This window comes from Cuculus canorus, chromosome 4 (genome assembly GCF_017976375.1).
Source record: "Cuculus canorus isolate bCucCan1 chromosome 4, bCucCan1.pri, whole genome shotgun sequence".
Taxonomy (NCBI): Eukaryota; Metazoa; Chordata; class Aves; order Cuculiformes; family Cuculidae; genus Cuculus; species Cuculus canorus.
In genome coordinates, this window is record NC_071404.1 from 31,096,757 (window position 1) to 31,122,395 (window position 25,639).

General features: G+C 36.5%; 1 protein-coding gene across 1 annotated transcript in view; it reads right to left on the reverse strand.

The window, feature by feature from the left end:
• SGCZ (sarcoglycan zeta) overlaps window positions 1-25,639 on the reverse strand; it is a 413,634-nt gene that overhangs the window by 52,436 nt on the left and 335,559 nt on the right. Inside the window, exon 5 of the mRNA XM_009569840.2 lies at window positions 7,504-7,626. Coding sequence (XP_009568135.1) covers window positions 7,504-7,626 — 123 coding nt within the window. The remainder of the gene's footprint in view (window positions 1-7,503; window positions 7,627-25,639) is intronic.

Below are 25,639 nucleotides of genomic sequence, written 5' to 3' on the forward strand. Positions count from 1 at the left end.
TTTCTGTATTTATTCTTTCTGCTACTTTCTACCTAAATTTAAAGATCTTCCTCATTCACATAATTTTTGAAAGTATTATGTATGTCATGACATACTCTTCAATAGCCAGTTAATGGCTATTAAATACATTAACTTATACTGAAAGTTAAGCAAAAAAATTGTCTTAAGATCTGATAAAAATAAAAAAGCCATTATGTACTGGTTTCAGGTAGGATTCAGAATAAGGAAAAAAGGCAGTTCTGACATGTATTAGAGAGCTCACAATGAGAGGTACATCTCTATACTGCAAAAACTCAAATACCTGCTTTTTTTCCTAAAAATATAATAGTATTTGTCCCATTCTGAAGGCGTTATGAATTGAAATCCAAATGATCTCATATTCTAGTATCTAATTAGAATACTGTTCTAGGACATAGCACAGTATTTTTGGCCTGTAGTATCGACATCATAAGGCGAGTATCTGGAACCAAATACTCTTTTCATTGAAACAAAATCCTACATTGCTTAGCAGCCTGATCCTTATCTCCAACAGTAGAATTTTGTTTCCAGGCAGAAATAAGTCACAAGCAAGTATTTTGAGGCAAAAAAAAAATAATAAAATAGGAGTGCTGGAGCTCCTATTACTCACCTTTCCCTCCTGTGAGTAGCTGTATCTTAAAAATAGAGATGGGTCTGCCTGCTGTAATTTAAATAGATGTTTTCAAAACTGGCAAAGCCTGAGGGCATGTGAGTGTCAGGCTTAGCTCAGGTTTTAAGAGTTAGAATTTTACTACAAAGTCTAAATCCAACTCCTATCCAGTTCTGGCATCAAAACTCTATGAACATTTAACGCCGACTTTGCAAACAAGGTGGTTTCATCTGATTTAAGAGTTATCTCAGTTTACTAATAGTGGGGCTCTTTTCCACTGGGCTTTTGCCTGAAAATAGGCCAGGTGGATTTGCCTAGTATTGTGTCATTCAGACTCTTCAAAACTAGAACTACTTTAAATTGCATTTCTGGACTGTGCGCAGTCCTTCAAAAGGGAATTCCTGAGCTGGCAGGACTGCTTGCACATTTGTCTGCTTTTGGGTCTCTTCCCTTTTCAGGAAAACTCCTTTTATCAAGTCTTCTTTCTCTTTACATACATTCCTAAGATCGATCATTCTTTTCCTTGGCATGTTTTTGTTCAAGTGCCAAAATTTAAAAACTTTCTTTTGCAAACAAACTGCTATCCTAAGGTCAGTCTAGACCTCCAGCAGTCTACACAGCCATCCGCATGCTGATGTAAGTACGTATAGCTTGTAATCTGAGCTGACTCAATGCACTCTATCCTTAACTGGAAGATATAAATCTATTTGTGCAATGTCTTCAGAAGAAATATATTTATTTAGTCTTGTCACTTTCAGCCTGCCTATAAAATTTTCAGTTCATAGGCAGCTTGGAGCTCACATATATGCTTGTAATCAGCTTTACAGCTGTACCTCTGACAGGTTGCTCTGTTGCCAAGTGGTTAGACTCCTGCAATAATAGTATCTTTCAATCTGAGCTCTCATACAGACAAGTTTGGGCATTGATTCCTTGAGATCTAAATAAGATTATCAGAAACCTTATTCATCTAGTACATTTTGGAGTACATATTACTATAGTCACTACCGAGGAACCACAGAAATTCTATAAATTTAATGTAATTTTGTTACTGACAGATGATGAGTAAAAAAATCCTGGCTCATTCAGTGTTCAGGATACTGAGAATCTGGCATATTAAAGGTCTAATTTTTTACTACAACATCAAATACAGTAGTTTTACTGTGGTCAAATAATTTGGCTGCATAAACCAGCTTAAAGTGATTAAATGCTTCCCTTCATCTTGTGTCGCTTACTCTCCAAACTCCATCTGTCCTGAATGACAATCCACAAATTGAATGTGGCAAATTCAAGATATTCTTTGCCATTCATATTGAAATTCCTTTTCAGTGTCTAAAGGCACTAGATATATATCTACTGTAATGACAACATATATCAAATAATCATTTATTTTTCTACATTTCAGTACTTGTTATAAATATTTTATTTCTACTCTTCCAACCTAATTTGCAATTCACACAGACTTCCTCATATATCCGTCATATATCCTTTCCATAGCCATAAGCCATATTTCTACTTTATCGCTTCATTTTAACTACTTTGGAAGACTTTTTTATATTCCCATTACCTGCAGACTCACAGTCCTACAGCATAATCTTAAATCCAAAACTGAGATACTGATGCATTCCCCTGCATGCTAATTCTGGATATTATTAGGATATTATTGGAATATAAGTACGCAGGTACTTTGCTTGGTGCTTCCTTACACAGCTGCTAGCTACAAGTTCAGTTTAAGAAAGAAGAGGAAGACAAACTGTACTAATGTAGACATACAATGAAAGCACTTCTAGAAAGAATTACAACCTTCTTTCATAGTAGTGTTTCAGAAAAATGTGTATCGAGCAAGGTGTTCTTAACCTGATTTCCCACATGTACTCTAGAAGGCATAAAGCTGTGTTGTGATAAATGCTTGCACTCTTACAAATGTCACTAATACAGCATTTACAAATTCTGCTATAAAAATATATTATAAACATCACACTGCAAATAAAAGAAATACGAAATGAAAGCACAGGGCAGAAAATTCTGTATTAAGATTTAAATAACAGGAGTTGAAGTCAAAGAGATAATCTTGCTTGTAACTGCAGAGGGAGTGAAGAAGACTCAATGATGCTTTAGATGCTGTCCATTCATTGAGACAGGAGGATTGTAAGGGATGAAGAAAAGTTTAACCATGCGCAGAAAGGAATCCGTGAGTCTACTAGAAACTCAGCTCCTTATTCCCACTAATTTCCCAGCTCTTTGGCAATATGTTTACTTTGTTATGCCTTTCACTTCCCTCCCTACAAAGCTCTATGATATGTGTTAAACTTGGTGGTAGGAGGCATCCCTGCCCAAAGGGGCAATAGTCAGCTACCAGTCTAACAGTTAATTCTGACAGTCTGCCTAACAAAGCAATTTCCGAATCTTTTTTTCTTGAATGATAAAACAGAAAAGAGGTAACATAGCTGAAAGACAAAGCAAAAGTAACAACAGAAGGAAGAATAAGAAGTTCAAATTAAATCGGCCAACTGCCTAATTCTAAAGTGAGAGATTCTTAATAGGTAATTATACAGCTGCAACATCCTTAAAGCAAAAAGCACTACTTCTGACTACTTATTTTTCTTACCTGGCAAATATATTGATAACAAGATTACTAACCTGTTTGTGCTATATGTTTCTACCTGGAATAGACTGCCTATATAAATACTGACAAATCAAAATGCTACAAAAAGATAATCAATGAGAAGCTGTAAATTTAATCTTTCAAGTATTTATTAATCAAGAATTTCTTATACTGCCTTACAGTATACAGCTTTACAGATTTTTAAAGCTGTGCATTACAAAAGCTTTTTTCTGAATTGAAAAAACAAACAAACCACACTGCCATAGTGGTTTATAAATGCTCATGAATAGGCATGCTTTAGAATATTAATTATCAAAATGCATCGTTTATTGGAGCCATTCACAGTGATTTGTTTCCAAAGAGAAACTATTCACAGTTAAGCAAGAAAATAAAATCAGCTTTTCATTGTAGTATCACATTTAAATAACTACATGTGAGACTTTCATATCCAAAGAAGCGTAGTTGGTTTTTGCTTTTTGATATTCACGGAAGAATGGAGAAAACAAAAAATAACTCCTTCTTATGTTCACCCTAGGGCACCATGATTATCAAAACACAGGCCTGAGAAAAATACTAAAAAAAATATTTCTAGTTGATATTTGACTTGATGATGCCTTGCCAGTTTTCATCAGTCATATCATGTCATAGAGAGTAATACAATCTGATTGATGCACCTCACAGGGACTCATCACCTTTCATGTGTTTGCCTAAGAATTTAAAATTATCACACAAACTTTGGACAGAATTCAAAGAGCTACTATATGAAAGAAATATTTTGTTATTTTATGTTTCCATGAAGACAGAAATTTTTTCTATCCTTTGGAAGTTTTTTTTTAATACTTTTCTTGCAATTGCATGGATCATACAACTTTTACTCTCCGTTGGGAAATCTACATTAAATAATTTCAGCTTCAGACTGAAATCAACAGTAAAGCATAAATGTCTCATTCTAGCTTTATTAATTAGCTGCAGATTGATACTTAGGCTGCAAAAAGCTTTTTAGGGAAACAGAAATTCAGAAATGATGTTATTCTGTTTAAGTGTTTCAGAAATCCTCATTAATTTAGAAATCTAATCCTTTTTCCTTCATTAGAAACATAGAATCCTAAAGTTGGAAAAGATCTTTGAGCTTATCAATTCCAACCATACCTGTCCACTACTAAATTATGCCCCCAAGCACTTCATCTACCAGCCTTTTAAATACCTCCATCTACCAACCACCTCCATGGGCAGCCTGTTCCAGTGCCCAATGACCTTTCCTGTGAAGAAATTTTTCATAACATCCAATCTAAACTTACCCTGACGTTCTATCACCTTTTACTTGGGAAGAGACCAACACCCACCTCTCTACAACCTCCTTTCAGGTAGTTGTAGAGAGCAATAAAGTTTCCCCTCAGCCTCCTCTTCTCCAGGCTAAACAGCCCCAGTTCTCTCAGCCGCTCCTTGTAAGACTTGTTCTCCAGCCCCCTTACCAGCTTCATTGCCCTTCTCTGGACACACTCCAGGACCTCAATGTCTTTCTCATAGAGAGGGGCCCAAAATGAACACAGTATTCGAGGCGTGGCTTCACCAGTCCTGCTGGTCACACTATTTCTGATACAAGACAAGATGCTGTTGGTCTTCTTGGCCACCCGAGCACACTGCTGACTCATGTTCAGTCAGCTGTCGATGAAAACCCCCAGGTCTCTCTCTGCCAAGAAGCTTTCCAGCCACTCTTCCCCAGGCCTGTAGTGCTGTACAGGCTTGCTGTGTCCCAAGTGCAGGACTCTGTACTTGGCTTTGCTAAACCTCATCCCATTGCCCTCAGCCCAACAATCCAGTCCGTTCAGAGCCCTCTGTAGAGCCCCCCTACCTTCCAGCAGGGGAAGATCAACACTGACACTCTCAGGTTAGTGTCATTTGCAAACTTGCTAAAGGTACCTTCAGTCCCCTCATCCAGGTCATTGATAAAGATATTGAACAGGACTGGACACAGCACGGAGCCCTGAGGGACACCACTTGTGACCGGCTTCCAGCTGGATTTAACTCCATTCACCACCATGCTTTGGGCCTGACCAGCTGGCCAGTTTTTAACTAGCAGAGGGTAAACCTCTCCAGGCCAATGGTAGCCTAGACGATACTCCAGAATACAGTGAGAAGTGGTGCCAAAGGCTTTACTAAATTCCAGGTACACTACACCCACAGCCTTTCCCTCATCCATCAAGCAGGTCACCTTGTCATAGAAGCACATCAGGATAGTTTGGCAGGACCTGCCCTTCACAAACCCATGCTGAGTGGGCCTGATCACCTGGATGCCCTGTGTGTGCTGTGTGATAGCACTCAAATGACCTGTTCCATGACCTTCCCTGGCACTGAGGTCAGACTGGCAGGTCTGTAGTTTCCTGAATTCTCCCTCCTGGGAGGCTGAGGTTGACACAGGGCAAATGTGCCCGCTGTGTTGGACAGGAACCATAGTTATCCTGAAACTCAGGTGAATATATCAGAGCAGCACTAAATTAGGCTTTCCTCACCTTCTCTATCCCCCAGCATCACCCTTTTTCTTTTTTTAATATAGTTTGGGAAGCTTAATATAAATACACAAAGGATCGGGTGTATTTCTAGAATTAAGGAGAAATTGTGCTCTTTTCAGAAGGAAAAATCTTATATCCTATCACGGAGTAATTTTTATTAGTAGTTTTGTTTTCTATACAACTGATATCAACAGGTGCTATGATATCTTACGCCACTTAAACCACTTTTAAGCTAAAGACGGTCGAGCAGAGCTTTGCTTTTGAAGTCTGATTAAAAAACATACCACAACATCTACAACTTATGATTACATTTCTTAATTTCAAGGAATCTAATCCTCAGTGCCATTTGTAAGATGTGTTATTTTCTTAATTTACGATAAATGGTTTGAAATCTCCTGTGTCAACTGTGTGTTTAAGATTAACTTTCTCAGTATTTAATATTCTGATTAAGTTTGAACCTTGGCAGGATTCAGTATGATTCCCTTTTTTTCTTCTTGTGTTATTCCACTTACTGTCTAAGGTTTCACTATGGTAAAATCTTGCACACCTACTATTTATGAAGAATTGCTGTTGACTCAACAAAACACTGATGTCTCCCTTCTCCCAATTCCCAAATTTGGCAAACTGATACAATTTAGTATATTGTATTGGATACTGCAACATCGTTAAACTGCCTGCTTTTAAAAAACTTTTCTTTTGCCTTAGCAGTATTAAAACAGATTGGCTAGAAAAGATAGGCAGAGGCCAGACAGGAATTAAAGGGGAAGAGAAGGTATACCACACATATGGGCAAGCAACAGTTTTGAGGCTTGTGAACAAAATTCAGTCACAGCTTGACTTGAATCTATTTTAATGCTGTATCTGGCATTACATAGAAGTAGAACTATTAAATTTTATTTATTTATTTATTTATGTGTTTGTTTGTTTTAGAAAAGGCTTAAAGCTGCTACTAATGTATTTCTTAGTTTCACAGACTGGAATAGATATAATCATCATAAATTAGAACCATTTTATACTTTCTACACAACTGAACTTCTTCAAACTCTCTAAAGCAGGCGTTCCCAGATATAAACCGAACAAAAGCTAAACATCCTTGACTGGTGAAGAAATTCAAGTTTTTTGTCTTATTCTAGGTTGTGAGTGGTTGGCTGAAGTCCACCCTAAGTTCAGGTAAGTTTTTATTAAGCAGTGAAATTTAAAGCATTTATCTAAAACAAACTTAGGTAACTGTTATGGCTTTGGGTTTTTTGTTTTTTTTTTTTTTTTCTTTGTTTTATAAGCTAACATATTTCTAACATCAAATTAGTTACTGAGAGTAAAGCAGAGTACATACCCTTAACTCACATGTGAGTTAGGCTTGATACTTTGTATTCAAAACCCACAAATCTCATAGCATATAAGGATAGTTTTTATCAGTGTGAAGGGGTATTACCTAAACAAATGGCATAGCTACAACAAAACAATGCTTAATGGTAACATAAAAGCCAAATCACTGTGGAAACAGTGATTTGTGCCACAGCTGGTCCCGCAGAGTTTAAATTCAAGTGTTCCTTTAGAAGAATTGATTTTAGATTATGCAATATCTTTTGGTTTGTCAAACAATCAGTGATGACAAAAAGATTTTTTCCTTTCCAGTGGCTGAAACTTTTAGACTGATAGATTAACTATTACTAAGGGTATAAATAAAAAAAAAAAAATAAAAAAAAGCCCAAGACAATAAAAAAGGACTTTACATCCATTTAGAAACCTTGTTGTTACCATACCTGTTACTTTCAGTCTGTCGGCTCCAATGACAACCTCATCTTCATCTGCAGAAAACAACACTTTTCCACCTTCACTAGCCCTCACTTCAAATCTCTTACACTGGGCCTCCACAGCATCAGCTCCTGAAATCAAGGAAGTGAATGTTTTATCTAAGATATTTTGTAAGAACAAACCTAATAGTCAGCATACATGGAATATCCAAAACATATCAATATATGGGGTTTTATGAAATAGCTGTCTTTCTCTAAGCTGGGTAGGTAATTTGTATTATAAAATATTGTTAAATTAATTTGTAGAATTACTATTTCACTATTGCATATCAGGATAGGGTTGAACGTAACTCTGACAAACACCCATTTCAGTGTCATGTGTGGAAGTCAATGCAAGAATTTACAATGTACTTAAACTCTGAGATCTTGAAATTCAGACAAAGTTTTCTGGGGATTGCTTAGCTTAAATTGCAGTTTCTTGCTAAAGGAAAAAAACCATAACATATGAGCCTATTCCATACAGACCAACAAATCACCACAGCAGAAAAGGGTATTTTTCACTCTGTTCTACTGCAAACTCAAACAGTTGAATAATGAAACAAAAAAACCCCAACAAAACAAACAAACAAAAAAAGGGAACTGAGATATCACAATTTATCTCATATTCTATGAAACAAAACTCCCAAATGCCTTGTAGCTTCAAACCCCCGAAATGAAGCAGACCCATGGAACTGCATCTAATAATGCAATAAAAAACCCTGCAGATTCTAAAACTCTATTGAATTTCTGCTTTTCCATTTGCCAGTTTTATCGTTATTCTTCAGTGTTTTGTCTGCTAAATCGTTTCTGATTTTTTTAAAGTTTATTTTACTAACAGGAGAAAGCAAAACTTTAGTTCCGAAAATGGTGTTAAAACTGAGCTGCATACAACACAACAAGCTGTAAGGTAAATGACAAGATTTCAGGGAATAACTGACAAATTTATCATTGATCCTTAAGTAGATTTCTAATGTACACCTGAAATGACCCATCAATCTATATGGGTAAATATAATGAAGAAGGCATTATAGGTAAAGGAAACCATGTATGCGATTTCAGTTTATCAATCTGGTTTACAGGTTTGTGAAGCACTTGCTTACATAATGTAGAAGTTTTCAGTTTAATATGCAGTTTTGAATGAGGCATATACATACCAGCCCTTAATTTGTGGAATCAGTTATAAAATCAAATCAACAATTCCTCTTACTTTTAGATGAACTTATATTTGTAATGTGAAAAATTTCTGGTTATTTTTAATTTGTTAATGTGAAAGGAAAATCAATTATAAAAATACTTGTGATTCCCCATTTTCTTGAAGGTAGACAGTTTATTCTGTTTTATAAGTGTAAAATGGTATTTTCTCCCCTTCTTCATACACTTAAACTTTATTTTAAATGTGATAAACAGGTTTTTGTCTTTGTTTTGAAAAAAATACTATTTTTTTTTAAAGATAGATAGGGACAGATTTTAGATAACCTAATGTTAGTCACTGGATAAATGCTACATCTTGCAAACATTTCAAGATGCTCACTAGTAAAATGTATAACAAAGTCTAATTGTGATCAGGATAAATACAATCACAATACACATCCACACACTGTCTTACTGAAATCAACAATTATTCTTAAACACTTTCTAATATTTCAGCGGCGGTGCCCCTGGTAGCATTGTCCCTGATGACAACTGAATTAATTTTTACAAATGTTAACATTCAGCTAGCAATGCATGCTAGCAATACAGTTGGGAAGGATACTCAGTTCTTTTGCACCATCACAGATAAAGATATCTTTTACAAAAGCCATCACATACATATTTATTTGTTACATGAATGCTTATTTTATGAAACCCAGTGAGATCTAGGCGTTGTTAGGCCTCTGGTTAGTTCAACAGACTGTTACATCTGTTCAGTGGTAGAAACACAAGAGGAAATTAGAAGGTAAATTAATATTTTTTTTCATTTTATTTCTTAGTTTTCAAATATATTGAGCTTATATGTCATTTTGCAAAACTATTCCATTGCAAAATAAATCATGCTGCTGTTGTCTATATCCAATTATCTCCATGAAATTGAGACAACTACGTAACTAAGATTACTTTAAGTATCGTAATAAAACAGATGATATTACTATTTTATTCATTTAGAAGAGGCAGAAAATATAATAAATCATAAACTGCTTTAAAATACCTGCAGAAATTATACATGACATTTTATAGATTTGAAGACTATATTATCTAGTGATAATTTACACACAGCTATGATTCAATGCTCCAAATTATATATGATAGTTATAGCAAACATTGTGCACAATATTAAAACCAAGGTATAGTCCTCTTTAGATGTCATTACACAGAAATGTCTATTCTAAAATGCTTCTTGTTGTTCAGAATGGGAAGACTTGTAGAGGCTAAACACCATTTCTTGTTGAATACAAGTGCTTCTAGAAACCTTGTGTCTTGAAGGAAGATGTCTGAGAGAACATCAAAGTAATTTCTAATGTTATTGATTAAAGAATAAGCGGTAGCTTCATATTTGAAGTAAGAATGGATGCTGCTATTATGTTTAGTCAGTTCATTACAGGTGCAAGTACAAGTGTGTCTGCACTTTGTATCATTTCTGTTTTGTCATTGTGTTTTCTGGAAGGGAAACAAACAGGCCTCTTACTGAGTTGTCTAGGTAGCCCTAATAAATTGTACACTGAAAGGTTTAAAATTGAATAGGCTCATTATGGCAAACAGAGAAACCATTTACATCTTACATAAGCTTTTTACAGTGTCTAGCTTTTATTCATTGATATGTATTTCCTTACCGTTTCTGTTTAAAATTATGAAAAAAATTCTGATTCGATCAAAACATTCCATTTTGATATATTTTTGGAAAAGTATTTATTTTTTATTTGGATTTTGGTTTTGTTTGGAAATGTTTGTGTTTCATTTTGAAATAATTAAAGTCATAGAATTAAAAGACATTAATTTAATGCAAAATTTATGAAAGCCATATTAAAATTGACCTAAAATATAATTTTATTTGGAACAATATTTTTTCCTGTTTTAATCACAAATTTGATTTCAAAAATCGTAAAGCCATTCTAGAATTGTGCATTTATTTTTCTCAACAAGTCGGTTTTTCAATTATTTTATAAATTTCATTCTGTTCTAAGATAGTCCTTAGACTGAAACATATTACATGAGGGCTGCATTCTGAATTATTATTGGAAAGCATAGGTAAGAGTTCTGTTGTAGGAGTAATTTCAATTAACAAGAAATAGGAATTGTATTTAAAAAGAATAAGTTTATGGTTTCAGGTTGCTGAATAACTACCATAATGTTGGACATGAAGCTTTTTTATACCAGAACATATTGTCAAATATAGCACTTGGTAGACTATCACAATAATCAAGAAGATCACACACTTTAAAGCCTTTAAACACCACTATATACAAAACATGGTATTATTATTACCCCACTTTGCGGAAGGAAAAGACGTTGCACAGACATAAGGGTACCACCAGTCGCAAAAATGCAGAGTAAACACATTCATGGTGCTTGGTAACTGGTACCTGTGCATGTGCTAGACTGGTGTGACATCATCTGGACTGGTGTGCCTGCCCGGCACCCTGCATGAGTGCTTGTGTTTCCTTTGGAGAGAAACTTCACCAAGGAGGAGGAGGAGGAGGGAGAGCCCTTGAATGTCACTTCAAGAGCAGAGAGCATACTTCAGTCAAGTTTTGGGTAAACAATCTGAGGTCAAAAAGCTGAAAATTCCTCCTACAACATCTAGTTAAAGGTCATTCATGATAGATGTGCTGTAAGAGGTAATAAACGTAGGTAGACTGAGTACATTCAGCTTTACGTGAAGCATTGTCCAGAGAGCTGTTTGAAAAAATACCACGCTCATTTATGGAGACAGGTAATGAGAATATAACAAAGTGGACAGAGTTTTTAGTAGAGCCTGCAGCAGTAGGACAAGGGGTACTGGTTTCAAACTAAAAGAGGGTAGATTTAGACTAGAAATAGGGAAGACATTTTCTACAATGAGGTTGTTGGAACATTGGAACAAGTTGCCGAGAAAGGTGCTAGATGATGCATTCCTGGAAACGTTCAAGGTCAGGTTGTATAGGGCTCTGAGCAACCTGACTGAGTTGGAGATGTCCCTGCTCACTGCAAAGGGGTGGACTAGATGACCCTTAAAGGTCCCTTCCAACCCAAACTATCTATGATTTTGTGATTCTATGAAAAACAAAACACCCTTCTCAACCAATCAGAAAAAAATATAATGCATTAAAAAGAGTATTCATTGTCCTTTTCCTATAGCCTTAGTTATGGGTCAGGAAACCACAGGATGATCACAAATAACTTAATACTAATTAGTTCCGTCTTTATTTAAGAGTTGATGATTGCTTAGCTGCCAAAAAGTAAATGGTATTAGAAGTACAGTGATGCTGTTAAATTATATATATGAAAGCTGTTAGTCCTATAGAGAAAAGGAGCTAACAAAAAACATGAGAGAAATCAAAGAGAAAAGAAGACCTGCCACGTTCCTACTTATTATATATCACTCCAAGTAAGGGCCCATGTTTCAATAATTGCCTCTTAAAACTTGCAGTTTATTTAGGATAATACAGATTTTCATGAAGAATGACTGACAGAACAATGATCTGGAGCTTCCACAAAGAAATACATGTATTTTTGATGCTCAGCATTTGTGATTCTTCAGCATTACATTGCATAAAATTACACCCAGATTTCAGCTAGTGTCAAATATTATTGCAGGTTATAACTATTTTTTTATGCTAAAAGAAATGAGCTTTTACTTTATATTGCACTCAGGACTTAAGAGCATATATCACGTAGTATTACTTACTTACTGTTGAAACAGTGGTTTGTGTATTCAAGCCACTTGAGAGATTTGTAACAAAACAGAATACATGTTAAGTTGGTCTCTGACATAGATCAGGATGTGAATGTTATGAAAATGGCTTTGAAACATTAAACTGCCTACAGAGTAATCAATGTTATCAAAATGGAATTCTGTTTCATTACATTTTCATTTCCCAGCTGAAATAAGAGTAAGCAGTTGCACGTGCAGTGCATTAGTGTATTATCTTCTCATCTGTAATGCAAATTGCTGTTCCAAAAACGTTCTACATACACGTCCCAAAATGTCTAAATCTTTAATAGTACTAATAACAAAAATTACAAGAGAATCACTTTGTAGAATACTGTGCATGAACAAAGCAAATATTTTGATATTTCTAGCTCAAACTTGTAGAACAATCACTTTATCCACTATACTCATTTTCAGTAAATCATATCTGCTTGAAGAATACAAAATTCAGACCAGAGAAGTGTGTAAGAAAATCTATGTTCCAAATTCTGTTTGGAAAATCAGTTTCTACCAAACCCATGGCTATCTGAATAGCTTTCTAGCTGCACTACTTTATACTACAGTACTATCTTATTTCATACTAGAAATGCAGTCAGCTTTCTAATAGCTATAATCAGGATTAAGGGATGCCAATGGCAAACTCCCATAATCTTGTGTCCACTAAAATTATTTTTTATTTTGTGGTTATGCATATTTTTCTTTATAATGCACTGTACCATCGGTTTTTGCATTGGGAAAGGATACGGGGGTTTGAAGTCCTCTTTTTCCCCTTTTGAACTTTTCCACAAAGTTCAAATTTCCACAAATTTTAAATTTAGTTGTATAACACTGACTTAAATTACTGAGTTTCTGTGAAATTCCATTAATTTGAAGTATAGAGATAAAAATCTATATTTCATGTTCATCCATGTAGCCTATATAATAATGGTTTATAACACAATTGCTGCACAGTAGTTGCATAATCAAAACCATCATTAAATAAGCCACATTAAAAATAGTACAAAGCATAAAATTATTCATTTTAGCTACAGTGAAGATATGTTAAATGAAAATGTTGGGCAGCATACACAATATGGATACAGAAAATTATAGTATTGTAACCTAAATTAACACTAATAGAGATTAAATTTCAAGACAAGAACTCTGTCTATCTTGAATTTTTACTGAGCCTAGTTTGACTTGCTTATTAAGTAGTATTAGAATAAGAACCACAAAGAAAGTATGTTTTTAATATTTTGCTGTTAAAAGTCAGCGATGTCTTGTTCCACTTCACTGTTATTTAGGAAAACAAATTATAACCACTACTTTGAATTATAATAAATACTACAAGAACAAACTAGTCTTCCAAGGTTTAGACATGACTATAAAGACACAATTTTAAAGTAAACGCTCCATTTACCAAATACAATTTAATACTGATCAGATAAAAAATTTGCTTATAGAATTTAATGCTGATCAGATAAAAAATTTGCTTTCTGTAATACCATAATCACATAATAGAAATGCAAACTTCTAGCGTTGTTACTAAGACAAGAGATCAAATTTTCTGTATGTGCTAAGTATGCATAGGTAGTTCAGGTGCGTGTGGGGGTTGGCATTACTACAAAACTGTGAAAATTACTGCTCATCCTGGGTAGCATATTGGGAATTTTTCCACTATTTGGAGAGCAGGCACAGTTGCTACAGCTTGCTGGCCAGTTTAGATTTCCCCTACCAGCAGATTAAACTTCTTCTCAACTAATTCTGTGGTTATGCATATTTTTCTTTATAATGCACTGTACCATTGGGGTTTGCATTGGGAAAGGATATGGGGGTTTGAAGTCCTCTTTTTCCCCTGAATGTTTTCCACAAAGTTCAATTGCCTTCCAACTTTCCATAAAATTATACGATAGATGTAACAATGCTTGTATGTTACCTGTGAACATAAGAAGTGATGCAGAAAGTCATTACTGGAGACGAAATAGACAAACTAAAAGTTGTGATTTCCTTAATTGCAATTGTTTCAATCCAAATATTAATTTAGAGTTAATTTTTAAGATTTTTAAGAATCTCTAATACCATTCATTACTCATCTAGCACACAGAAACTTCTTGGGACTTCATATATTAAGCTCATATGTTTTTTCTTTCTTAGCAGTAAAGCAGTGCACTCCCACCTCTATCAACAACAATGAAAGCAATGCAAATGTTAAAAAACCAGGGTGAAGTTAATATTTGCTTTGCTTCATCATCCGGTCAGTTTCCAGCCATACTAAAATGCATTTCCATTCATTCTCAACTTCCTGAAACACAGATTGAAAGTGACATGCAGGAGGAACAGAAACTATCAACAATACTAGATACACAAGAAGTTACGTTTTTTCTCTTCTGTTGATAGAGACATTTTGTGTGCTTAAATGGGATGTAGATGAACACTAGTAATTGTGCCTGGTTTCTATATCACCTTCCATGTCCACCTGGCAGACACAGATAAGAAATCAACCACTTTGATTTAAATATGGGCTCGGAATACAGAGGGAATTACCACAAATTTATAATCTTTGCAAATGCAAACATGATGAAATTCTATGCAATGTCTTTTGATTCTTCAATGAAAAATGGCTTATTTAAACATTAAACTCAGGGTATTTTTGTGTGACTAAGACAGTTATTGTTATGAGAAAATGTTGATATTTCTAGAATTGGAGATAAAAGAGATATGGCATTTTTAATAAAGTTTCAACCCCCAGCTGGGTCTAAAATCAAAATATGTGAAATATACACCTACATAAAATTTATTTAATACTCATAGGAATATGAGATGTTATATTATTTCGGCCACCAGAAATCTCAGAAATTTTTCAGTGAATGCAGCTGTAATAATGAAAATGAAGGCCTCATATCTGCTGAACAGAAGCATTGAGGAATTTGAATAAAGAGAGCTTTCAGTTGAAAGCAAGTCATACACACAAGCAAGCATTCATGATAAATAGAAAATATTCTGTGTTCTGTTTGCTGAGGAAGAGAAGGGACTGAATTCATTATATCAAAAAAGAGTGAAAGTAGCAGTTAAAAAAAATGCCTAACTGGGTCTGTCAATAGTTGAAGGCCATGCTAGGGAGATATGAGAAAACTACTACTTTTGGAAGAGGCTGATATTTAAGGTTTCCTGATCTGAATGATTACCTACTCAGGGAAGAGAAACTGGAACAAGTGCCAGGCCAGAAGAAGCAGTGCACGTATTTGTTACTTTTTTTAGCATTAGACTCCAGTGAATAATACCAATTGTCAACATAAATTATTAGCATATGAATAAAGCATACAATTATACAAGAGAAATACATATGAAACAAAGGAGACAAGGTTGGTTTGGCAGGAAGTGCTTTTCATAAACCCATGCTGAGTGCGCCTGATCACCTGTTGTCCTGTGTGTGCTGTATGATAGCACTCAAGAGGACCTGTTCCATGACCTTCCCCAGCACTGAGGTCAGATTGACAGGCCTGTAGTTCTCCAGATGCTTCCCCTGACCCCTCTTGTAAATGGGCGTAAAACCTGCCAGCCTCCAGTCAAGCAGATCTTCCCCAGTCAACCAGGACCGCTGGTAGATGATGGAAAGAGGTTTGGCAAGCAACTCTGCCAGCTTCCTTATTAATCTTTGGTGGACCTCCTCCGGCCCCGTAGGCTTGTGAATGTCTAATTGGCTGAGTAGGTCTCTAAGCATTTCCTCTTGGATCATTCGAGATTTGTTCTGCTCTTCCTCCCTGTCTTTTGTCGCAGGAATCTGAGTACCCAGAGAACATCTCACCTTACTATTAAAGACTGAGTCAAAGAAGGCATTAAGTACATCAGCCTTATCCTCATCCTTTGTTCCCACTGCATCCAGTAAAGGATGGCGATTCCCCTTGGCCCTCCTTTTCTTGTTAATGTATTTGTAGAAACGTTTTTTATTAGCTTTCGTAGAATTGGCCAATTTAAGCTCTAGTTGGGCTTTAGCCCTTCTGCTTTTCTCTCTGCATGATCTCACTTCCTCCTTCTAGTCCTCCTGAGATGTCCACCCCTTTTTCCAAAGCTAATGTATTTGCCTCTTTTCTCCGAGATCCATCCAAAGCTCTATTCAGCTAATCATTAATTCAGTGCCATCTGTTCACAATTCAGCTGCAACTGCAATATTTATTACCCTAAGAATAACCTAAGGAAAAAGATTTCAGATATATATTTATGTATTACAGAAAGTTTGAAAATCTATATTATATACACCTTTAAATGTCTGCACATGTTTGAGACAAATTACATCAAGATAGCTCTGCCCATCTACAAATGGCACAATTAAACATCTGTAGTGTTGGCATAACATGGAATTTGAAACTCATACAGTTCTAATTGGAGGCAAAGTAATTAAAAGGCATATAAACCTAATTATCTTAATAAATAAGCACAACAAACCAGCTATATTGTACTTTTGGATGTTACCTGGTATTTTCCAATATATTATTAAAGTTTATACTGTAATATACAGTGGTTGATTTTGCAACTGCGTATTTTTGTAGTACTCAAACAAAGCAGTTCAATAAATATAAAGTAAGCTTCAACATTAGTGTTTAATTGCATAAGAATTGTAAAGGAACTGAGATGCAATTTCTGGTACTCTAAAGACACATGAGAGGAATTTCTAGAAAACAGAAGGTTTTTATTTATCTTTTAATACCAGTCATCTAGTAGATATGAAGTATAACTTGTGGTCTAAGAGGTTCATGATCTTGTACGGACAAATATGTCCAAGCCTGACTATCCACTCGCAAAAATTTCTTTTACATATAGAAACAGACTAATTCCCCATAGCTGGCTAGTAAGATAACTAATAGAACTCAAACTTTTTAAAGATAATTTAGCTGAAGCAAGACTCTATTATTACAATCAAGCTACTTCTCACACCTATTTTTGATAAATCTCTTTGCTGTCACTTCACCATCTTTAACAGCAGCAGCATGCTGTTGAGTTTCTTCTTCACAGTATTCTCTGTAGCTCAGAAGCAAAGGAGAACATCAGAAAGATCTCACTGCTCTTCTCTCTCTCTCTTTTTTAATTAATTCTGTTTTTCTATTTAATTAAGTTAAAAAATGGCTTTGCATTTATTTGCCCTTATTTCATCCTTTACCTAAGCCACTCCTATTAGAATATAATATTCTTAACAATATTAATGAGTTGTCTGAACATCAGGGGAAAAAAGGGGGTAAAAATAAAATCTTAATGTCCTGTCAGGGACTTGCTAAAGGTCCAGATGCTGTAGGTAATTTAATAATGCTTAGCACCCAGCAGTAGCCTTGTGAATGGCACAATGCATGCACAGCATCTGTTTTTGCAGTTAAATGAAGTATTAGCAATTGATAAAGCTAAAGACAAAGAGCTAGAACCATCTCTTGAAGGTATTCCTCAAATCCTACTTAAAACCTCCAAATAATGTCTATTTCTTTGACTTCTGTGATCTTTTTCCTACAAAAGGAAATCACTTCTTCCCTGCTGTGAACATCTGGGTAGTAGTTATGCTTTCTGTACTGGCCAATAGCTTGGGTGTAACAACAGCAGGACAGATGGCAATGGATTAACGTTTAAACACTAACACTTCTGTACTGCCATGCAAAACACTAATAACCTCTTCCCACTCAGCCTCTACTTCTACAATGAAATCAAACTCATAGTTCCTTTCCACTGGTATGGTGTAGGGGGAAAAAAAAGACTATATTTCAATATTGAGGATAAAATACTTGAGAATTGAGACAAAACATCCTTTTTCCTAGTTCCTAGTTCCTAGTGCCGGTTTTCTAGAAACAGTGGAAACATCCAGACTTGCATTTAAATGCAATGAGGAAAAATGAAAAGCCTATAAAGAAAAAAATTAAGCAGAGGACTGTGAACTGCTGGCAAAAGAGCTGCTGATTATTGAAATCTACTTCAGAGCACATCTAGTCTTGTTACAGATACTCCAGAGAAAAGTTAACACTGAGATTAAATACTAAGGTACTGAGCTGAGGCTCATATCTAGTGTATCAGACACTCCTCTGCACAGAGCTACCACTGCAGTCATGCTGCTCCTCTACAATAGCTGCCTGAAAAACACTGATTTAGTGTTCTCTTTTGTCCTTTTCTTATAATTTCTAAAGTGACAGTGGTTATAGAACATTAACTATTGCCTTCTCATGAAAAAAGAGGCATTTGGCTGCTGCCTTTCCAAAGGTTATCCTATGGGAAGCCAGCAAGCAGCCAGTCCTCTGTGTGCCCAGCAATTTCTGTCAGCAGCTGGGACCCAAGGCTTCACTTGAAGCTACTTGTCCCTCTTCCTTCGCTCCACAGCTTTATTCTGTACCCCTACAAAAAAAATCAGAATATTTCAGATTGGAAGGGACTTCTAAGGATCATTGAGTCCAACTCCCTGCTCCTTGCACTACTACCTTAAACAAAACCACATGACTCAGAGCATTGTGCAGATGCTCCTCGAACTCTTACAGGTTCAGTGTTGTGACCACTTCCCTGTAAAACCATGCTCCAGTGTCTGACCACTGTTTCAGTGAAGAATCACCTTTTTCTGAAGACCAATTTGAACACGTCCTGATGCTGCTTCATACCTTTTCCATGTAGAGAGAAAAAAATGTCCAATTTCATAAGAGTAGCTCACCAAAAATTAATATTGGTTGTGAATAAAAGAAAATTGGAGCCGCTGCAGAACTGAAAAGAAAGCACGCTGCCCAGCAGCTGCATACACCTTAGTGGATCTCTAGTGTCCAAACTTAAGAATGCATTCTGACTTTGAAGAGGCATCTTTTCCTCCATGTGCTTTGTCCTTTCCAGGCTAGCTCTAGATGATGGAAATAAAAACACATTCAAAAAGGTACTGGACCTTAAAACTCCATTCAAACACAGATGATAGTAAACTCAGAGCGAAAATAACCCACACGTATTTTGTCTATGTTACAAATATTAGAGAGAAGTATCAGACTAGTTATAAAAGTAAAAGGTATGATTTCCTTTTTGTTTGTTAGTTAGACAGCAAGATGTGCTCTACACATTAAATCAGTACAACTTCAGATATAGCTTGTATCCAAGGTAGAAACAGTCTTCCCGAGCTCAGAGTGAGGAAAAGAAAATGAAAGAAGAAAAGCTTGATCAAGACTCAAATATCAAAAACTTTTGGAGTCTAAAGAAGGCAGAAAGAACAAAAAAATATACTGAATGCAGAAATAAGAGGAAGAGTTCTCACGACTCCAGCTATGAAAGTATTGATGAAGTGTTTAAATAACTTAATCATCAGTGATCATTTTTAAGATTAAAAAAAAAATTATGTATAACCGGATAATGAGAATGACAAAACTAAAGCAGGGAATCTTATGTCCACAGCAAACATTTACTTTGCTACACTCTTTAGAACCAATAATACACAAGCACTCTCGCTCCTGAAAGAATCAGACAGAAATTACACAGAATTAAATTATTGTCCTACTGCTTGTATTTGCATTTCTTCGCAGAGGAATTTTTAATTCTTGGCATGTAAATGGACATAATATGCTCTTTTATTTCAGGGAGGTGTTTTCAGGTTAAATAATGGCCATATCTACCAGAAGTAATTACCACTTGGCCCTCATAAGTGACAGAGAAATAGCTTGCTACTCTTATAGCACAGTTTTCATGTGACTGTTCATAAAGGAGATGTAAGGTATATTTTACACCACAAAGTATTTAAAATATTAAATAACAATGTAGTGTTATGTTTGTAGATAACATATAATAAGACTATCATAAAGGTATGAAAGATGCTGCTTAAAAACTGAAATTATACCTAAATTATTAGAAGCAATGTGAAATACTGTGTAAAATAGATCTCTCTTTTGTTACCCAAGCACAAAATGGATTGCAAATGGTATATTTAATAGTTTTACGACTTAATTATGGAATGGATGTATAAAAAAGTACTCTTTCAATCCAGTGAATGGAAGGGCTAGTCACGTGAGCCTAATGTCACCACTGCTGAATGTCAAATCATAGAATTGTTAAGGCTGAAAAAGACCTCCAAATCATCAAGTCCAACTGTCAGCCAAACACCACCAAGCCTACTAAACCACGTCACAAATTGCCCTGTCTGCAGGTTTTTTGAAAACTTCCAGGGATGGTGACTGTACCGTTTCCCTGGGCAGCCTGTTCTGATGCTCCACCATTCTTTCAGTAAACAAATTTTTCCTAATATCCAATCTAGAACAGCACTAGCGTGACTTGAGGTCATTTTCTCTTGTCCTACTACTTGCCACTCAGGAAAAGAGACCAACACCCACCTCGCTACAACCTTCTTTCAGGTAGTTGTAGAAAGTGATAAAGTCTCTCCTCAGCCTCCTCTTCTTCAGGCTTAAACTACCCCAATTCCCTCAGCTCTTCCTCATAACACTTGTGCTCCAGACCCTTCACCAGTTTTGTTGTACTTCTTTGCACACGCTTCAGTACCTCAATGTCTTTCTTGTAGTGAGGGGCCCAAAACTGAACACAGTATTCAAGGTGTGGCCTCATCAGCAGAAAGTACAGGGGCATGATCACTTCCCTACTCCTGCTGGCCACACCATTTCTGATACAAGCCAGGATGCTGTTGACTTTCTCAGCCACCTGGGCACACTGCTGGCTCATGCTCAGCTGGCTGTCAGCCAACAGCCCCAGGTCCTTTTCTGCCAGGCAGCTTTTCAGCCACTCTTCCCCAAGCCTGTAGCACTGCATGGGTTTTTTCCCCAGGCGCATGACTTGACACAGCCTGTCTAGGTCCCTCTATAGAGCCTTCATTTGAGCAGATTGCAACTCCTGCCCAATTTGGTGTCATCTGCAAACTTAGCCCTTTTACCCATAAACACTCCACCTTACAGTCATAGTCATTGAGCTCTATGCAACTGAAGCCCTCCATAATGTACAGAGCCACACCACTGTCTTCATGTTCCTTGCCTATCCCTTCTGAAGAACTTATAGCCATCATTTGTAGGACTGCAGTCACGAGAGTCATCCCACCATATTTCTATGATGGCAACTAAATTACAGCTATCCTGCTGTACAATGTACTCCAGCTCCTTCTGCTCATTGCCCGTGCTGTGCATTGGTTTAGAGGCACTTGAGCTGGGCTATCGATTTCACCATCAGTATCAGTATGCCGTCCCTAGCTCGTCTCTCATGAGCCCAATTATATCCCCTTCTCCCTTCAAACCTAGTTTAAAGGCCTCTTGATGAGCCCTGTCAACTCACCAGTGAGAATCCTTTTCTCCCTTTGAAGCAGTTGAAGCCTATCTGTTGCCAAGAGGACTGGCACTGTCTAAACCTCCCCATGATAAAAAAAAAAAAAAAAACCAACAAAATTCCACCAACAGCACCAGCCACTGAACCACATGTTAATCAGGTGAGTTTATCTGTGTTTCCTTTCAGTGGACTTCGTTGCCACTGATGGGATTGTGGAAAATACTACCCATGCTCCTGAACCTGTAACAAACTGCCCCAGTGCCCTGAAACCCCTTTTGATGGCTTTTGGACTTCTCTCTGCTATTTCACAGCTTCCAGCCTGTATAACCAATAGTGGGCAATAATCACAGAGCTGTACCAGACCAGGGAGTTTCCTAGTAAAGTTTCTTAGTAACATCTCTAACTCGGGCTCCAGGGAGACAGCACACTTTCCTGTGGGATCAGTCATTGCATTGGGCCCTTCATTCTCTTCAGAAGGGAGTCACCTCCAACACTTACCTTCCTTTTTTTCTTCACAGAGGCAGTCATAATGCGTGGGACTGACTGACTCGCCCTAGGCAACCCTCTGGAAGGACCTTCACCTACATTCTAATTTGCCTGACCTTGAAGTTCCAGGGCCCCATATCTGTATTGCTTTCATGCAAACTGCCAATCGAAGCCTTTATGAGATGCAATGCCCTGTTTGCCCACCCTATTTGCCACAATTTTCAGAGCTTCATGTTTTCCTAATACCACACTTCAAAATAATTTATTAATGGGAGTAGATTCTCAGGATAGCTTAGCCAAAGTCATTAAGAGTGTATCTGAACACATTTTATGTGAATTTTTATCACAAAACCTGTTATAGGGCAGATGGTTTATAAAAAGACTTTTCCAGGGACTAGACAGACAGAAAACAGAAACAGAGGCAATATCACGTTGCACTGTAAATTATGAGAAGGGATGAGACTCAGATTCCAGCTGGACATTTCAACTGTTATGAGCAACATGGCTCGCTTTCTGACTGCCTCTTGGCTCATCTCCTGTGCTTTGCTGGGAGGAGACGTAAAACCATATGGCCTCTCAGGCACCGCAATGTTGTACCTTCTGCAGTGATTCCTGAAGCTGAAAGAGATCCTTTAACTCCATAGTTAAGCTAACCTGTACTAAAAATGGGCAAATTATCTCACATTTACCTCCATTTAAAAAATCTGACAATGGATTTGTACCACAGGCTTGCAGATGAGCTGTATTATCACCTCCTGGTAAATTTTTTATTTTCTTATGTTTGCAAAGAGTGTTTAGCTGGCTATAAAACTTACAATAAGAAACATTATACCATAGAATTTGTATATCCAGAATTTATAATATTTTGTTCTGTAAGTCATCTAAATATTCTCAGACACAACATAGGAAAACACCAGGCAAAAGCATAACTTTCAACAGAAAATTTCATTTAAGATGCAAAAACGTGAAAAATTTCAAGTGATGAAAGTAATTTAGCACAGAAATTGTAGAATCTGTGTTCATTTCTTTTTTTTTATTAGAAGAGAATGAGGGAGTGAATTAACTCTAAGTTAAAAACCTTTGCTACAATGAGAAAAGCCTGATTAAAGATAAAATGCCCTCAAAGGAGATTTTAAGCTATTACATATTCAGTCTGAAGTTCAATATGAAATACTCCTGCTTGTACATCACTGCAAAAACTGGTCTATGAATTCATCTAGGTATGATAGAAGTGAGTTGCCTGTATTTCTGATTTCCACACATTAATGATTTTAAGGACCAAAGTTTGAGTGGTTTTGGTCTAATTTTTAGTTAAGGATTACAGATTCAGAGAATGCTGAGAAATGGATAACTCATTTATTTGACTTTTTTTTTGCAATATGTTTTCTTAACGACACTCATAATCCTACTGCACCACAGTGGTTACAAGAGCAATTGCTTTAACATGAAACTTCTGGCTTCAAACTGGAGAAGGGTAGATTTAGACTAGATATTAGGAAGAATTTCTTTACCATGAGAGTGGAGAGACACTGGAATAGGTCGGTAGTTGTTGATGCCCCATCCCTGGAGGTGTTTAAGGCCATGTTGGATGGGGCCTTGGGCAGCCTGATTTAGTGGGTTGTCTCTGCCCATGGCAGGGGGGGTTGGAACTAGAAGATTTTTAAGGTCCCTTCGAACCCTAACTGTTCTATGACTCTATGATTCTATAATATGGGAATTAGACTAGCAGAATGTTTAGTATATTTTAGATTTTTGAAATTTCACTGTAGTTTGGGACTATAAATAGGCAATCTCCCTATAAGAGAAAAGAGAAAGGCTTTATTTTACATGCTCCTGACAATTAAGTTCTGATCCATACTTGCCCATCTGAACGGGAGAAGCAGCTAAAAAGAGGGTGTAAAACATCATCATCCCTTCTCTTTCCAGCACCCTACTATTGAAAATACAGGAACAAATATATTGATAAGAGAGAGAGAGAGAAGCCTTTTTTTTCTGTTTTCCTCCTGTGAGTATGACCACTCTGAAACTACCTTCTTTCTCCAACACTCCAAGCCTCATACTTGAGGCTTGCAAACAAGATTAAAAAAATAAAGAAAAAAATAGCATCCGTTGTTACTTAGACATGTAACTACTTCCATTGTTATAATGGATACATAGTTCAAGTTCATAGTAATCCTACATATGTAAATGTCTGACAATATAACCAAAGATTTAAAGCAACATGTGAACACATATTATTACAAGTTCTACTACACACAATTCTAAGAGAAAGAATTCTTGAAATTTTGTCTCTTACTTCAGATCCCATTCCATGTCTAGATGTTGCAAAGGGACTGGCACAGGTAAGATTTAGGAAATTAATTACTTTGATCACCTCTGAAGTGAAGGCGTAGCAGTATGTGTTAAGTTATATAGCCACAGGCAATTGGCATATGTTATATAGGTAAGAATGATGAAGGGGACTATTTCCATTCCCACAAGGTTATATGCCTGTGATTTCTAACGTCCAGTAGTTTCTGAACAATACCCCACATAGTCTTTGTGGAAAACAGCAAGTAAGCAAACACATTTTAGGAAAAAATATCTCAAATACACAACAAAATTTTTGTGGTAAACAGATAGAAAGTGTCATCAAATTTGAATAGCTATACCTTTCAGTACTATTGTCAGTCTTCACCAGTGCTGTAATTAAAATTGTACACCTGCCTGTTATTCTAAAAAAAGTAATTGCAAGAGTGTGATAAAACTTTCATTGGTATTCAAATAATTTTTAACAATTTGCATGCCCTTAGAGATCCCGGGGAGTAGATCTCCTGGTTCAGGAGCTCTCTAAAGCTATGACTTGTACAGCTCTGGACCTCTATTAGAGTTATGATTCTGCCTTAAAAAACCCAAAGCTTAGCAAAAATGAAGTGCACACTTTTGCACATTTCAGATATCTTCAGGGATCTTTATGAATGGAAAAAGGTCAAGCATTAGCAGAAATAACCATCAGAAGCAGCAATAAAAGAAACCCCTAAACATTCATGATAAAGATGAGAAAGTTGGCAAACTAATAATCCAATCTGAAGGTGAATTTTGATCCCTTTAGCACTTTTTAGCGTCACATCCTCCACTCAAAACCACGTAGAGGTATGTATGATTTGTGCACACACCATGGAGACTTCTTTCCTGAGGTGAGCAACATTTATGCATTTCTAAGATTGGCAGAAAAGAGGTAGTTGTGTTTCCATATAGCTTTAAACTATGCAAACATTGACTAAACAGAAAGAAAAGTCAATGCACCCTTGGCAAGTTTGCTGATGACACTAAGCTGGGTGGAAGCGTGGATCTGATGGAGGGTAGGGAGGCTCTGCAAAGGGATCTGAACAGGCTGGACCTCTGGGCTGAGACCAATGGCGTGAGGTTTAACAAGGCCAAATGCCGAGTCCTGCACTTGGGGCACAACAACCCTATGCAGTGCTACAGACTAAAAGAAGTCTGGCTAGAAATCTGCCTGGAGGA